Below are 17,465 nucleotides of genomic sequence, written 5' to 3'. Positions count from 1 at the left end.
CCGATCTAATCTCTCTGGGGAGCAAATTCCATAAGTGGAGTATCTTGCATTTGTCACTGTTGAACTTCATTTTGTTACTTTTGGCCCATCTCCCTAATCTGTCAAGATCGTTTTGAATTCTGCTCCTGTCCTCTGGAGTATTGGCTATCCCTCCCAATTTGGTGTCGTCTGCAAACTTGATGATTATGCCTTCTAGCCCTTCATCTAAGTCATTAATAAAGATGTTGAACAGGACCGGGCCCAGGATCCGTCCCTGCAGCACTCCGCTCGTCACTTCTTTCCAAGATGAAGAGGAAGTATTGGGGAGAATCACCCTCTGGGTTCGTCCATTTAACCAATTACAGATCCACCTCACAGTAGTTTTGCCTAGCCCACATTGGACTAGTTTGTTTGCCAGAAGGTCATGGGGGACCTTGTCGAAGGCCTTACTGAAATCCAGGTACGCTACATCCACGGCATTCCCTGCATCTACCCAGCATGTAACTCTATCGAAAAAAGAGATCAGATCAGTCTGACATTACTTGCTTTTGATAAATCCATGTTGACTATTAGCGATGACCGCGTTTGTTTCTAAGTGTTTGCAGACCACTTCCTTAACAATCTTTTCCAGAATCTTGCCTGGTATCGACGTGAGGCTGACCAGATGGTAATTGTTTGGGTCATCCTTTTTTCCCTTATTGAAGATTGGGACCACATTGGCCCTCCTCCAATCTGCTGGAACTTCTTCCGTTCTCCAAGAACTCTCAAAGATGGTTGCCAATGGTTCCGAGATGACTTCCGCTAGTCCCTTCAATACTCTTGGGTGTAGTTGATCTGGCCCTGGGGACTTGAACTCATTTAGAGTGGTCAGGTATTCCTGGATGACTTGTTTCCCAATTTGGGGTTGGATGTCCTCCAATCCCTCATCCACTCCATCTTGCTGAGGTTGAAGATGACTTTCTTTTTGTGAGAAGACCGAAGCAAAGAAGGGATTAAGTAGTTCTGCCTTTTTTCTCTCCCCTGTCAGCATTGCCCCATCTTCTCCTCGAAGAGGCCCTATCGCCTCCTTGTTCTTCCTTTTTCTACTGACATAAGAAAAGAAGCCTTTTTATTGTTTTTAATGTCCCTGGCAAGCCTGAGCTCGTTTTGTGCTTTAGCCTTGCGGACCCGAAGAAGGAAGATGGGCAGGGCATCTGGCATGAACAAAAGGAAACCAGTAAAGGACATGTTGACAAATGGACTTGAAACCAAGAGACCCCAAGCAGCGCTTGCGCAGACCTCGGACACAGTGGGACAAACCCATGGTTAAGCTATTCAGCCAGAAATAGAAAAGAAAAGCACAGGATTGTATATTTTGCGTGAAGCCCAAAGGAGTGACTCAACGACAAATCGGATAGGATACAGATGATAATAATAACAACAACAACAACAACAACAACTTTATTTATACCCCACCTCCATCTCCCCCAAGGGGACTCAGGGCGGCTTACATAAGGCCATGCCCATCAATACAGTTGAACACAATATAAACACAAAAACACAACAAAAATCAGAAAATAAAGTACATAAAATGCAAAACCAATATAAGTAAACAACACAGTAGCATAAAATCAAACATTAAACCACATTTAATCACACTGGGGAAGGCCAAATTCAAGGATAAAAATTTAAAACACTGGGGGATAGGACAATGTAAAAAACCAAAGAGGGGATCCGAGGATGAGGTAGGATTTTATTGCACGAACCATAAAATAAAGTGCTTCTGAGGTCATTTTATGCAAAGTTTGGTCAAGGAGTATCTTACATTCAATCATTGAAGGCACATTGGAATAACTAAGTTTTCAGGCTCCTCCTGAAGATTGTCAGGGTGGGGGTTTGCCTAATATCTCTGGGGAGCGAATTCTAGAACCAGGGGGACACCACAGAGAAGGCCCTCTCTCTCTTTCCCACAAGTCGTGCTTGTGATGAGCGCGGGAGCGAGAGAAGAGCCTCTCCGGAAGATTGCAGAGGTCGCGTGGGTTTGTAGATGGAAATGCGCATTTCTTTGGGCTCCATGAGAAACTTTTGCACTAGCAGGTTCAGAGTCATCACAGCCAGATGGGTCTTCACTTTGTAAATCTGTTCCTTTTGATCATTGCCTGTTGGGTTTGCTTTTAGCTCCCAGTTTCCATTACGGAGACCTGCCTTCCCCACTTGAAGAATCCGAGAGCACCATCACCGTTCTGTTGAAGCCGGCACAAGGCAGAGGCGCCCCAATCAGGTACAGAAAAATCTCCTCTGGTCTCATTCTCCTTTCTTAGCAAAATAGATTCAACACTTGCTTGCTTTATTTATTTCTTTTCCTTTCTATCTTACAAATAGGGATTGTAGTTGTGGGAGTGGATGGAAGTGAGGTCAGAACTGCACTGTTTTGTCTTCCTTGCCTCGTTTATTCTTTCTTTTTTCCCCAAATGATTTTTATTAAACATTCATTAGGAAAGCCGGGAGTGGGGGAGAAGGGAAGGGAAAAGAAGAAATTGGGGATAATAGATTAGTTATTGCTTAGTTGCATCTTGACAAATGTTGGATATGTTGCAAGGAGAAAACAAAGAGGGTATGTATGGGGAGTTGTTTTACAAAATTGTCCTTGTTATAGCTGTCTTTTTCTCTAGAATCCTAGAATCCTAGAGCTGGAAGAGACCTTGTGCCAAGAAGCCGGAAAATCGCATTCAAAGCTTATTTCTTTAACACACATTTCATAAAATATTGACGATTCTAACCATTTCAATTTTAAGTCCATTGGTTGTTTCCTCTTCTGTCTTCTCACCTTGTCTCATATTTATTTATTTATGGTGTCAGAAGATAATAATAATAATAATAATAATAATAATAATAATAATAATACAAACAGAAGCACAACTCTGTGGCCCAAATGATTCACTGGAACTTATGTCACAAGTACCAGCTGCCAGTATTAAAGACCTGGTGAGATCATAAACCTGCAAAGGTAGTGGGAAATGAACACGCAAAAATACTGTGGGACTTTCAAATCCAGACTGACAAAGTTTTGGAACACAATATACCAGATATCATGATTGTGGAAAAGAAAAAAGGCTGGATTATTGATGTTGCCATACCAGGTGACAGCCAAATTATGAAAAACATCAGGAAAAACTCAATCATTATCAGGACCTCAAAATCGAACTGCAAAGGCTCTGGCATAAACCAATACAGGTGGTCCCAGTGGTCATTGGCACACTGGGTGCCGTGCCAAAAGATCTCAGCCAACATTTGGAAACAATAAACATTGACAAAATCATGACTGGTCAACTGCAAAAGGCCATCTAACCTTGAGCTGCATGCATCATTCAAAAATACATCACACAGTCCTAAATGCTTGGGAAGTATTTGGCTTGTGATTTTGTGATACAAAATCCAGCATATATATCTCGTTTGCTGTGTCATACTGTGTTTTTGTGTCAGTAAACAAATAAGAATAGTGATGACGACAACTTTATTCTGATATCCCGCCAACATGTCCCTGAAGGGACTTGGAGCAGCTCACAGATGGCACAAATTGCCTAAAAATAAAACGTAAGAGTGAGCACAATATAAAATACAATAAAGTAAAACATGTGCACATATATAAACATCAACTTAGACTCAATCAAGTGTGGTCCTCTAACTGTGGTGGTAAACATGGTTAAGCTGTAAACATTAGATCATCAAATAGATCATCGGAGTTGTTCCGGGTTGTTGGGGAGCTCCTTCAGCCACCTGTGGTGGAGGAGGTTTTTGACGACCCGGAAACTCAGTGTCGTGATTTCGCACACCACTTTGCAGACAAAGTCGCTCAGATACGCCTTGAGCTCGACTCCAATTTCACCGCAGTGCCAGAGGAGGTGATTGAGGCATCTGCTTGTCCAACTTTGTGGGATTCTTTTAGGCTTGTTCCTCCTGAGACTGTGGAGGAGGTCCTTGGGGCTGTGAGGGCAACCACTTCGGCTCTGGACCCTTGCCCGTCTTGGCTAATTAAATCGGCCAGGGAGGAGTTGGTTGACTGGTTTGGGTTGATCATCAATGCATCATTGGAGCAGGGTTTTTTTCCATCTCTCCTGAAACAAGCTGTGGTTCGTCCACTCCTTAAAAAGGTTTCCCTTGACTCCACGGTGCTGAACAATTTCAGACCGATCTCCAACCTTCCTTTCTTGGGTAAGTTGCTGGAGCGGGTGGTTGCCTTCCAGCTCCAGGGCTTTTTAGATGACATCAACTACCTAGATCAGTCACAGTCTGGTTTCAGGCCTGGTCATGGTACCGAGACAGCCTTGGTCGCCTTGGTGGATGACCTCCGTAGAGAGCTGGACAGGGGGAGTGTGACTCTGTTGGTTCTCTTGGCCATCTCAGCGGCTTTTGATACCATCGATCATGGTATCCTTCTGGGACAACTCTCTGGGATGGGTCTCGGGGGCACAGTTATGTCGTGGCCCCGATCCTTCCTGGAGGGTCAATCCCAGATGGTGAAGCTGGGAGACGCCTGCTCGGATCCCTGGCCATTGACCTGTGCGGTCCCGCAAGGCTCTATTCTGTCACCCATGCTTTTTAATACCTACATGAAACCACTGGGAGAGGTCATCCGGAGTTTTGGAGCTAGGTGCCACCTCTATGCGGATGACACACAGCTCTACTACTCCTTTCCACCTAATTCCAAGGAGGCCCCTCGGGTGCTGGATGAGTGCCTGGCCGCTGTGTCTATCCGGATGGGGAGGAACAAGCTGAAGATCAATCCTGACAAGACAGAGGTCCTTCTGGTCGATCGCAAACCTGACCGGGGTATAGGGTGGCAACCTGTGCTGGACGGGGTTACACTCCCCCTGAAGTCACAGGTCCGCAGTTTGGGAGTCCTCTTGGATTCAACGCTCACGCTTGAGGCTCAGGCATCAGCGGTGTCTGGGAGGGCTTTTGCACAACTGAGACTCGTGCGCCAACTGCGACCATACCTCGCGAAGGCGGATCTGGCCGGAGTGGTCCATGCCTTGGTCACCTCCAGATTGGATTACTGCAATGCGCTCTACGTGGGACTGCCCTTGAAGACGGCTCTGAAGCTCCAACTGGTCCAACGATCAGCAGCCAGGATGCTAACTGGGGCCCCTTACAGAGAGAGGTCAACCCTCCTGTTAAAGGAGCTCCACTGGCTGCCGTTTATATTCCGAGCCCAATTTAAGGTGCAGGTGCTTACCTACAAAGCCCTGAACGGTTTGGGACCAGCCTACCTGCGTGACCGCGTTTCCATCTACGAACCCACACGTTCACTTTGGTCATCTGGAGAGGCCTTGCTCATGATCCCACCGGCGTCGCAAGCACGCTTGGTGGGGGCGCGGGACAGGGCCTTTTCTGTGGTGGCCCCCCAACTCTGGAACACCCTCCCCAAAGACCTTAGACAGGCCCCTACATTGGCTGTCTTCAGAAAGAACTTGAAGACCTGGCTTTTCCGATGCGCCTTCCCAGATTAGGAAATCTTCATTACCAAGTCCCATAAGCACTTTATCAGAACCAATGATTGTTGCACATCGCACATCGCACTTGCCCTAGAAGCCCTTTATACACCTCCTGTCACATCAGCACTTTTAATCTTTGTACCCACCTTCTGGCCCGGCCCAGTTTTATTGTGTTTTAGTGTATTGTGCCTGTTGTTTACTTTGTTTTATTCTGTTTTTAATTGTTTGATTTGCTTAGATTGTATTGTTATGTTGTGTGTTGAGGCCTCGGCCTGTGTAAGCCGCATCGAATCCTTCGGGAGATGCTAGCGGGGTACAAATAAAGTTTAATAATAATAATAATAATAATAATAACAACAACATTATTCCATGAGTATATTTATAAACACTCCACTTCCCTCACTGCCAACAGAAGCTCTGAGGAAGCCATTAGCCACAGATGCAGGTGAAATATTAGGAGAGAATGCTACTGAAACATAGCCATACAGCATCCCAGTGATTCCAGCCATGAATGCCTTTGACAACACAACTCTGATATTTTTGTTTTCTTTCCCCCCAACCTGTTGCTGTCATCTTCCCAGCACATACCAAGTCATTGTGGAAGAAGACCGGCCCAAGAAGATCAAGCGGGAAGTGGGTGGCCCAGAGTGCTTCCCGGTGCCACTCACCTTCTCCGATGCTTTGGCTCGTGGCTCCATCCACTACTTTGGAGCAGAACTTCCGCCCAGTAGCCTCCCAGATGCCAAACCTTTCACTGTCGGTGACAACCAAACCTACAGCGGTTATTGGAATCCACCTCTGGAGCCCAAGAAGGCCTATCTGATCCATCTCCAGGCAATGAGCATCCTCAAAGGCGTGAGTAGTCAATCACCTCTTTGTGGGATCTCGGGAGTTGTAGTTTCATAAGGCCTTGAGCCTTCTCTACCAAAGGATGTTGATACCAAACTATAAATCTTAGGATTCCACAGCATTGAGCCAAGGCAGTTAGAGGTGTCAGTTGCATTCATCTGTAAAATTATCCAATAGAAAGTACATATTTCAGGGAAATTTTTACAACAGTGTCGAGAGCAGCCATGGGCCAAGTTTGGCCCTCCAGGTGTTTTGGAGTGCAACTCCCACAATTCCTAACAGCCGGCTTTCTTCTTAGCCTTGTGTTACTGAATCTGGTTTCTGCATGTAAAGCTGTCTTGCTGAACAATGTCTCCTTTGGTAAGCTCCAAGTCAGTCATAAGAGGTTGCCAAAACTTGACACTGGTTAAGTATTTATTTATTGATTTATTTACTCACTATATTTATACCCTGCACTCTCTCACCCTGAAGGGGATTCAGAGAGGCTTGTAAGTTATATGTATATACAATATATTATATTGTTAGTCAAGCATAATATTAGTATTATATATTACTATATTGTACTATACCACTGTACTGCAACAGTATTAGTAATATTGCAGGTAGTATATAATATATAATTTTTATATTATTATATTGTATTGTTATTAGTATCATATTGTATTACATTATAATATTATGATCAATATAATATGTACATACAATATATTATATTATTAGCCTAGCACAATATTGAAGTATAGTGATGTACTATACCACTATACTTCAATATTCCATGTTATATAAAATATACAAATATTATAGTGTATTATTAGTAGTATTATGCTGTATTACATTATTATATTATGACCAATATTATATATATATACAATTTATTATATTATTAGCATAGCACAATATGACATTACTATATTGTTGCTGGGGTAGGGGCTCCCAGCTGAAGGCACAGGAGACATAATGGAATTGTGTCTTCTTCCTGATTTCCCCCTCTTCACTCTGGCCCCAGAATGGCAGATGGTGCTATTTACTTTTAGGACTTGCCCAGCTTTTGCTGTGAAAATAAGTTAGAATATATTAATTCTATTATTATTATTATTATTATTATTATTATTATTATTATGTTTATTTATACCCTGCTTTATCTCTCCTGAAGAAAACTCAAAGTGGCTTACAATTAAAAGTAAAATCATAGAATCATAGAGCTGGTAGAGACCACCTGGGCCATCTAGTCCAACCCCACATCATTTAAAATATACAATTTAAAATATAACTGTTGCAAGACAGATCCCTTAAAGCACCAGACCAGTATTTAGTAAAAGTAAAGTTTATTAGTTCACAACCAAGAGAGTCCAAAAACAAACCAAAAAGGTTCGAAACACTTATTCTTCAGTGTGAAACACAGTATTACCCACAGTTAACCCAAAAAACAGGACCTGGAAAATAACCCAGATTAAACAGGAATATAATCCGGTTTAAACTTAAAGCTATGCAATCAGCAGGGGAAAAAGGCACTCCAACCCGCTGCAGGACGTCAGCGAATATGAAGGGTCGAACAGCAAGGCTGAAGTCGTCTACCAAGTCAATCCAAACGTGATGTAGTTGTCGTCGCGAATCCAATCCGGGTTGAGGAAGGAGAAGGCAGCAAACACGATAATCCAGTCCAGGTCACACACAGAGCCAAAACAAAGAACGGCAGCGCAGCAGGTCCACAGAAGTCTTCCCAAACATGTCTTCCCAAACAGCTCTCAAGGACACACAAATACCCATCAACACCTTGCCGACTGCAAGGAACCCCATCTCCCAACCCCACTTTTATTCACAAATCATCCTCCGAACTGGAACCAGCCGACACCTTGTTACCAGCTGAAACCCCTTGCCCCAATTCCTCCTCAGAACTGGAATCAGACAATGCCCCACCAGACCTCCTTTCAGCTGAAGCCCTTCGCTGATCCCTCCAATCTCTCCATCTTCTATCCAGACCCATAACTCCCCAAGACTTAGCCATATCCCCACTGTGCCATGCAGAGAACCCCACAAACGTGTCACTACATGTGGACTCTACACAAACGTTCTGAACCTCCCGCACTTTAGTCCAGTCCATTTCTCCATCCTCTGAACTTGCCATATCACTCTCCTCAGTCTCAGACCCATTATTCCCTGCGAAGCCCTCAAATGATTCATCATCACTGGATTCCATAAGTATTTCCCTGATCCGCTTTCTCTGTTGCTCCTCATTGGAGTCTTGCTCACGAGTAGTCTTTCTTCCCCTCCTAATACTCCTAGTAGTATCACTACTTGAAGACTCCATCACAACAATAACAATATGCAAACATTAAAACAGAATTCAACATAACTGTATTAAAATTCACAGTTAAAACTCGTTAAAACATATTCAGAGCTAGGAATCACAGCACACCCTAGCTTGCTCTTTAAAGCCTTCTGTCTTTATTTTCATTATTCTTCCTTGTTTTTCCCCCTCATGCTAATAAATAATAATGTTTTAAGAGGGTTTTGAGCATAATAATCCCTTGAAAAGATATAAGTGGTAGGCTTGAAGGTTACTTTTTATTTATTGGCTTGCAATGACTTCGGGTCACTAGAAATTGGCAGAAAACTTCCTATGGTCAAAGTTCCCAGCAAATTTGCAGGCCCTTTCTACACTGACTCTGTAATGTAGTTTGGAACTGGTTTGGGAAAAACTGGGTTCACTGCGAGTGATCAGACTGCCATGCCTGGAACTGGTCTGAGGCCAGGAATGTCTTTTTAAGACAGTTAAGACAGTTAATGAACTTGGGACATTTTTTGGCAGCATTATTTATTGATTTATTTACTGAATTTGTATACAGCCCCTCTCAGCCTTCCAGCAACTCGAGGAGGTTTACAAGGCAAAATTCAATGCCACAAAAGTACAAGTACAATTTAGAAACATTAACATCAATAAAATCATAACAGCAGCAATAAAACATAAGTTAATAAATCCGCATTAAAACATTGTCCAGTCCCATCGTATAGTTGTTCCATCTTCCTATGTCCATTACTCCATATTTGCAAATGCTTGCTTGAACAGCCATGTCTTGAGTTTTTCCAAAATGTTAGGAGTGAAGAAGCCGATCTAATCTCCTTAGGGAGTGTGTTCCATAGCCGATGGGCCACCGCTGAGAAGGCCCTGTCTCTCGTCCCAGCCAGATGTACTTGTGACAAAGGCGGGACCGAGAGCAGGGTCTCCCCAGACAATCTTAAAGCCCTCAATGGTTCATAAAGGGAGATGCGTTCAGATAGGTAACTTTACACTTCAGGATTGTTTACATTCTGTGTTGTTATTTGTATTGTTATTTATATGTAAATATAATAATAATATATAATAAAATGTAATAATAAATATAATAACAAAATATAATAATACAATAAATATAATATAATAGTAATATAATAATATCGCTAATATCCCAAGCCCTTGGGAAGAGCCTGATAGCCAGAGACGAATCCCACACACTTGGACCTCATGTGCATGTGTGCTGCATTGTTCTGTAATTTAAATAAATAAATAATATCTATCTATCTATCTATCTATCTATCTCTAATATCCTAGGCCCTTGGGAAGAGCCAGATATTCAGAGACGAATCCCAGACACTTGGACTTCATGTGCACGTGTGCTGTGTTGTTTTATGTGGCATCTGTTTTATGTGGCATTGAATTGTTGTTGCTCTGCTCTGAGTCCCCTTTGGGGTGAGAAGGGCAGGGTAGAAATACAGTTAATAAATAATTGTTATGTACAAATAAATCTATAATAATAACAAGTATTCCTCCCCCACCCCTGCTTTTGGAAGACAGCACCTTGTCATGTAAACCTGACAGCCTGTTTCCTTCTTTCTTAGGAAACAAGGCTGAATTGTATCCGGATAGCCCGGAAAGGTAAGCCATCTTTTTTCTGAACTTTCTTGTAACTGCCAATTCTGATTCGAATTTCTGTTTTGCATTCTGTTGCTGAATAATGTGCATTGTTTGTTTTCATAGGGTAGTGGTTAGCAACAAGATATTTATTCATATAAATATAAATATAAATATTTATATTCTGGCAGCAGGCTAAAACCAGCTTTTAAATATTGAGGTTTTTAAGATCAGTTCAGGGGATGCTGTGCTTTTAATTTTTAATAAGTTTTAACGATTGTAGCTGTGAATTTTTAATGCTGTTTATATTTAATTCTGTTTTAATGTTTGCATATTTGTATATTTAAAATAGTTATGCTAATGCTTTTATGTTAAGCTGCTTTGAGTCTCTTTCAGGATAGAGATAAAGTGGGATATAATAATAATAATAATAATAATAATAATAATTTTATTTTTATATCACCTACCAGTTCACAGGCTCTCCAGGGGCAGTAATCAAAGTAAAACAGTGTGTGTGTGTGTGTGTGCGCGCGCACACACACACACACACACACACACATATACATTTAAAAATACTATATAGGTAAAGGTTTTCCCCTGACATTAAGTCCATTTGTGTCCAACTCTGGGGGATGGTGCTCATCGCTATTTCTAATCTGAAGAGCCGGTGTTGTCTGTAGATGCCTCCAAGGTCATGTGGCCAGCATGACTGCATGGAGCGCTATTACCCTTCCGCCGTGATCTACTCACATTTGCATGTTTTGAACTGCTAGGTTGGCAGAAGCTGGGGCTAACAGTGGGAGCTCACCCTGCTCCCCGGATTTGAACCTGCAACCTTTCAGTCAACAAGTTCAGCAGCTCAGTGGTTTAATCCACTGCACTACCGCAGGCTCCCAGTGTAAAAATATTATTTAAAAGCTCCTAAAAGTAGTCTAAAAACAATCCTACGAGGTGTGTTGGAACAACCAATAGGGTTTCCTTTTAAGATCACAATTTTCTGACAAACTCATATGGATGGAAATATCCTGGCCCCAAGTCATGTAGGGCTTTGTAGTACAACACCAGTAAGACTGGTGTTATACAGTCTCTAAAATCCACCTATGACACTGTCGCGGGATAGATTCACGAAGTGACATATAGTTTTCCAATTGCGACTCCCCTGGAACCACTGCACACTGGACAAGCAAGTGCTACAGAGATAAGCAAAACCTATCAGAGTTCATTCACAGCAAATACAGTTTAGTCAGTTAATCAGCTAGTCAGCAGAGTACAACTGCAGTGCCTGACCTTCTCCAGACATTGTTTAGTAAACTCACAGGTTTAGTTTTTCATCCAAAAATATCAGGAGGCTTTAATCTTCAGCATTGCACTATTTACAGCTGTACAATCTGGATATATTGATCTATAAACAATATTAAGAGGAGGAAGAGGAGCAGCAGGCAGGGAGTTTCAGAAAAACATCTATTTCTGTTTTATTAACTATTCTAAGCCTTTGACTGTGTGGATCATAATAAATTGTGGCAAGTTCTTGGTGGCTGGGGATACCAAATCACTTTGTCTCTCTCCTGAGGAATCTGTATAAGGACCAAGTAGCAACAGTAAGAACTTACCATGGAACAACAGACTGGGTCAAGATTGGGAAAGGAGTACGTCAGGGTTGTATACTTTCACCCAATCTATTCAACTTGTATGCAGAACACATCATGCAATGTGCGGGGCTTGACGAATACAAGGCTGGGGTTAAAATTGCTGGAAGAAACATTAACAACCTTATATATGCAGATGATACTACTTTGATGGCCGAAAGCAAGGAGGAGCTGAGTAGCCTTCTAATCAAGGTGAAAGAAGAAAGTGCAAAAGATGGGTTGCAGTTAAACATAAAAAAAAACAAGATTTTGGCAACAAGACTGATTGATAACTGGCAAATAGAAGGAGAAAACGTGGAGGCAGTGACAGACTTTGTATTCCTGGGTGCAAAGATTACTGCAGACACAGACTGCAGCCAGGAAATCAGAAGACATTTACTTCTTGGAGGAGAGTAATGGCCAATCTCGATAAAATAGTGAAGAGTAGAGACATCACACTGGCAATGAAGATCTGCATAGTTAAAGCAATGATATTCCCCAAAGTAACCTATGGATGTGAGAGCTGGACCATAAGCAAGGCTGAGCGAAGGAAGAGTGGCACTTTTGAACTGTGGTGTTGGAGGAAAGTTCTGAGAGTGCCTTGGACTGCGAGAAGATCCAACCAGTCCATACTCCAGGAAATAAAGCCCTACTGCTCATTGGAGGGAAGGATATGGAAGGCAAAGATGAAGTCCTTTGACCACATAATGAGAAGACAGGAAAGCTTAGAGAAGACAGTGATGCTGGGGGAAATGGAAGGAAAAAGGAAGAGGGGCCGACCAAGGGCAAGATAGATGGATGGGTATCCTTGAAGTGACTGGCTTGACTCTGAAGAAGTTGGGGGTGGCGACAGCCGACAGGGACGTCTGGCCTGGGCTGGTCCATGAGGTCACAAAGAGTCGGAAGCGAGTGAACGAATAAGCAACAACAAATAATCAGAGGATTCTCAGAGACAGAGATATTCATGACACGATTCACACAGGAAAGGGAGAGACTGAGCATTTCCTCTCCCCTTTGTAACCACTCTTCTCTCACACCAGAAGTGACTTGCAGTTTCTCATAGAATCAAAGAGTTGGAAGAGACCACATGGGCCATCCAGTCCAACCCCCTGCCAAGAAGCAGGAATATTGCATTCAAATCACCCCTGACAGATGGCCATCCAGCCTCTGTTTAAAAGCTTCCAAAGAAGGAGCCTCCACCACGCTCCAGGGCAGAGAGTTCCACTGCTGAACGGCTCTCGCAGTCAGGAAGTTCTTCCTCATGTTCAGATGGAATCTCCTTTCTTGTAGTTTGAAGCCATTGTTTCGCATCCTAGTCTCCAGAGAAGCAGAAAACAAGCTTGCTCCCTCTCAAGTCGTTCCTGACATGGAAAAAAAAATTAAAAAAAACACCTGCTGACTTGTCATCAGTAAGGGACAAATGTCATAAACCTCACATGATGGTGACTCAGCCATTTCTGCAATCTCCTTAGGCATGTCATCATGTCTTCCTCAGCCGTTCCCCAGATGTAATCACATGTCCATCAGAACTGTATTTTCACATAGATGCAATGCTGAGGCACTAGCTGCAGCTTCCAAATACTTTCATGCCCTACACAGAGGGCATTGCAGTCATTAACCAAGAAGGAACTAGACAGGGCATGCAACTCTGTGGTCAGCTCTCCCTGCCCCAAACAAGGATGCAGTTGGTGTTGTGCCAAAGCTGGGCAAAAGCGCTCTCTCCGCAGCAGCAACCTGGCTTTACAGGATCAAAATTTGGCCCAAGAACAGCCCCAGACTATGACCCTGAATTTTCATAGGAATGCAGCTCCATCCAGAACAGGCTGCAATCTCAATGCCAGGTTGGTTTTCCTGTTAACCAGTAGCATTTCCTTCTTGTCTGAATTGAGCCTCAATATATTCACCAGTCCTTTTTTACATCTAGGCCAGTGGTTCTAAACCTGGGGTCCCCAGATGTTTTTGGCCTTCAACTCCCAGAAATCCTAACAGCTGGTAAACTGGCTAGGATTTCTAGGAGTTGTAGGCCAAAACACCTGGGGACCCACAGGTTGAGAACCACTGATCTAGGCAATGATTCAGTTCTGCTGCCGTCTCCTTGGCAATAAAGGGGTGATAGGTGTGATCAGGATGCGGATGACATCGAACTCCAAAGCTCTTGTTGGTCTCTCTATGGGCCTCTCTGCATTGCCATATAAGATCCAGATTATCTGCTTTGAAGTGGATTATATGGCAGTATAGACTCATATAATCTAGCAAATTGGGGGGGATAGCCAATACTCCAGTTCAAATCAGATAATGTGGGATTTTATTCAGTGGTGTGGAAGGGGACTTACAAAAAGCACTGCTTGATTAACAAGCAAAAGGCGGGCACTAGAAATCCAATGGGATTTTGGCCTGCATCAGTAGGAGTATAATGTCCACCTACTGCAAAGACTTGAAAACCTGGATGTTTCAGTGTGCCTTTGAATGACAGTTTAGTCCCCATTCAGGTCTGCCCAGCTCTAATTTATTGATTGGTTTTGTCAGCACTTTACTCCCAGCCCAGGCCCTATAGTCTGCATTTTGCACAAGTCTTTGCCTTACCCCCTTGAATTTAATCATGCCCACCATTTCTGGTTACTGGTTGTTTGATGTCGGTTGATGTATTTTTTATGATTTTTTACTCTTCTGGTTTTAATTGTTTAAATTATATTGTTTATATGTAATTATGTTTTTAATTGTTTTTAAACTTGTAATCCTTGTTCTATGCTGGGCTTGGTCCCCATGTAAGCCACCCGAGTCCCTTCGGGGAGAAGGTGGCGGGATATAAATATAAAGTTATTATTATTATTATTATCATCATCATTATTATTATTAGTTATTAAATGACAAGTAGAAATAAACAAGCCCTTCAAGTCAACCCTTCTGAGGTGCCGCACATCACTTGCCAAAAACCCAGCTTCATTAAACCTCATAACATGGTCCAGAAAGCCACATCATTCCTGGTGGCACCATCTGCAAAGATTGGTATTCATTCCTATTCCCTGTCTTCCTGGGCTGTGTGCTTGAACTGTGAGGAGAGGCACAATGACAACATGAGCACCAAGGCTTCCTGCCCATAGCCTTTTTCTTTTTTCCAAAAAGGTTTTCATCCTCTTTTCAAAATATAATCCTGGAGCATACTGTCTGCTAAATATTCAAACCATTTTTTTCAATTCCCATGTTTCCTGGTCTTTCCAGCCCAGAGCTAAAGTTGCTTGAGCCGCATTGATCATATGTTTTATGATGCCATCCCATTTATCAGTGCTGCCCTTGCCATCTATTTTCTGAATCAAAAATTCCCTTTTATTCGGCTCTCCTTTTTGCCGTATTAATTCCCCCGTCTCTTTCTTTATTTTATTAAAAAACTTTTGTATCTCATCATAGTCCCATCACATGTGTGCACAAGAGCCCATTTTGCCGCATTTGTGCCAGCATAGTTTCTTTCTTTTCTTTTTTCTATAATTTTTATTATTAAAACAGAATATACAATTAACCTTTAAAATAGAATATCTAAATCGGGAAGGTACGTAATATTTAAACAAGACGAAAACATAACATGGATGCCTTAAAACAGCTTATACAAAAAATCCTTGAGCATGTTAATGTTCTGCATAATAGTTTATCTAAAATCTAAAATAACAATAAACATGATAATAAAATGCTTTTGATGTTATTCTATTTGTTATTGCTAGTTAACATTTTAAATACATTTCAACTTTTTATCGCAGTTCCACCAATGCTTGGCATTTAATTTCTTTTTAATTTTTACAACATATTTTTTAAAAATGTGATCTTGTATATTTCTTCCAGCTGCCTTGGCCCCCATCCCATGAGAAAGATGGGCAGAGAATGCACACAAGAAAGGGATGGTTCACCACTGTAACGGGTCACAGATATCACTTGATTGACATGTGGTGGAGGTTCCTTCTTTGGAGGTTTTTAAACAGAGGCTAGATGGCCATCTGTCAAGGGTGCTTTGAATGCAATATTCCTGTTTCTTGGCAGGGGGTTGGACTGGATGGCCCATGAGGTCTCTTCCAACTCTATGATTCTATGATTCTATGTCTCTATGTCTCTTCTGCTTTTATCTCCTCCAGCTGCATGCAAAGAGAGCAAGCGTCCACCCCTGGAAGTGTCACAGCAGTCTGAGGAGATGGGCCTCATCCTGGGCATTTGTGCTGGAGGCCTCCTGGCACTGATCATCCTCTTGGGCGCAATCATTGTTGTCATTCAGAAAGGGTAAGGAAGCATTTCTCTGCCAGTGAGCTTTCAGCCCTTTTCCCCTCCCATTTCACTGTAATAAGTTCCCGTTGAATAAGGACGTTGTGTTCACTACCATCTGCCTATAGCCACCATCACTTTAAAAACTTTTATTAAAGTTTTGCAAATATAGATGAAAAAGAATAAAGAACACAATTTTCCTGCTTCTTGTCAGGGGTTGGACTGGATGGCCCATGAGGTATCTTCCAACTCTATGATTCAATGATTCTAAGATGTTAAGATAATATTAGGGGAAAATTGTATGGTGAAGAGAGTGGGGACAGAAGAAACAAAGGAGGGTGAAAGTTGGGAAAGGTGTGGGGAAAAAAAGAGCGGGGGCGGGGGGGCACGTGGAAATTTTGCTTCTGGTCTTCTTCCTTGGGGATTCTTCTTTTCTCTCCAGTCTTGGCTTTCCATATATTAATTTGGGCTTCACCTTTTCATTTCTTTTCTTCTCCAGGCAATACTTCTTTTAATCTATTAGTCTAAATCTTGTAGTAAATATTCCTTCACTGGGCTCCAATCTATTTCTTTTTTCAATGTTCCTTGGTATTTTATCAGTAACTGTGTTAGTTTGTCCATATTCCTTATTTTTAAGATTTTTTTCCTATCCATTGCTGAGTAGGTGGTGTTTCCTTTACTCTCCAGTTCTTTGCACAAATTCTTCTCACAGCGGTTGTTAAGTAGTTCGGGAATTTTTCTTTGTTCTTATCTATGTTTCTGTCTGTTATTCCTAGTAAGTAAATTTCAGATTTCATTTTTGTGTTATTTCATGAATTTCTTTCCTGTATTGTTTTGCTTTATTGCACAGCCACCACACATGGTGCTTATGTTTTTGGTTTTATTTTGCTGTAATATGTTGTTTGGGCTTGGCCTCATGTAAGCCTCCCCGAGTCCCTGTTGGGGGAGATGGTGGCGGGGTATAAATAAAGATTATTATTATTATTATTATTATTATTATTATTATTATTATTATGGTAGAATGTAGCTTCCTGTGTTTCAGACTTCCAGCATTTTGTTTGTGTATTTTTGTAATATTTTCCTAATTTGGGGGGGGGGGGGGTGTGATGTACCACCAGTACAGAATTTTATAACAAATTTCTTTTAAATCGTATCTGTAGTTAAATTTTAGTTTTCTGTTCCAAATATCCTCCCATCATCACCTTTTGATAAGCTACCTCACTATTTACATAGAACAATAGAATCATAGAGTTAGCACAGACTACAAGGGCCATCCATGTAGGAGTGAAGGCACTCCTGACAGATAGCCACCCAGTATATGCTTAAAAATCTCCAGAGATGGAGACTCCAACACACTGTGAAGCAGCTGTTGAACAGTTCCTACCACCAGGAAGTTCTTCTTAATGT

The 17,465-nt window shown here is 42.0% G+C and overlaps 1 protein-coding gene across 13 annotated transcripts in view; it reads left to right on the top strand.

Moving 5' to 3' along the window:
* Window positions 1-17,465, top strand: part of PTPRU (protein tyrosine phosphatase receptor type U) — a 173,140-nt gene that overhangs the window by 92,958 nt on the left and 62,717 nt on the right. For all 13 annotated transcript variants that reach the window (XM_060784674.2, XM_060784673.2, XM_060784671.2 and 10 more), the window contains exons 11-14: window positions 2,137-2,239; window positions 6,035-6,308; window positions 10,179-10,215; window positions 15,935-16,076. In XM_060784674.2, the coding sequence (XP_060640657.2) occupies window positions 2,137-2,239; window positions 6,035-6,308; window positions 10,179-10,215; window positions 15,935-16,076 (556 nt within the window). The remainder of the gene's footprint in view (window positions 1-2,136; window positions 2,240-6,034; window positions 6,309-10,178; window positions 10,216-15,934; window positions 16,077-17,465) is intronic.

Source organism: Anolis sagrei, chromosome X (genome assembly GCF_037176765.1).
Source record: "Anolis sagrei isolate rAnoSag1 chromosome X, rAnoSag1.mat, whole genome shotgun sequence".
In the NCBI taxonomy this organism is placed as follows: domain Eukaryota; kingdom Metazoa; phylum Chordata; class Lepidosauria; order Squamata; family Dactyloidae; genus Anolis; species Anolis sagrei.
This window is presented reverse-complemented; position numbering and strand designations above follow the sequence as displayed.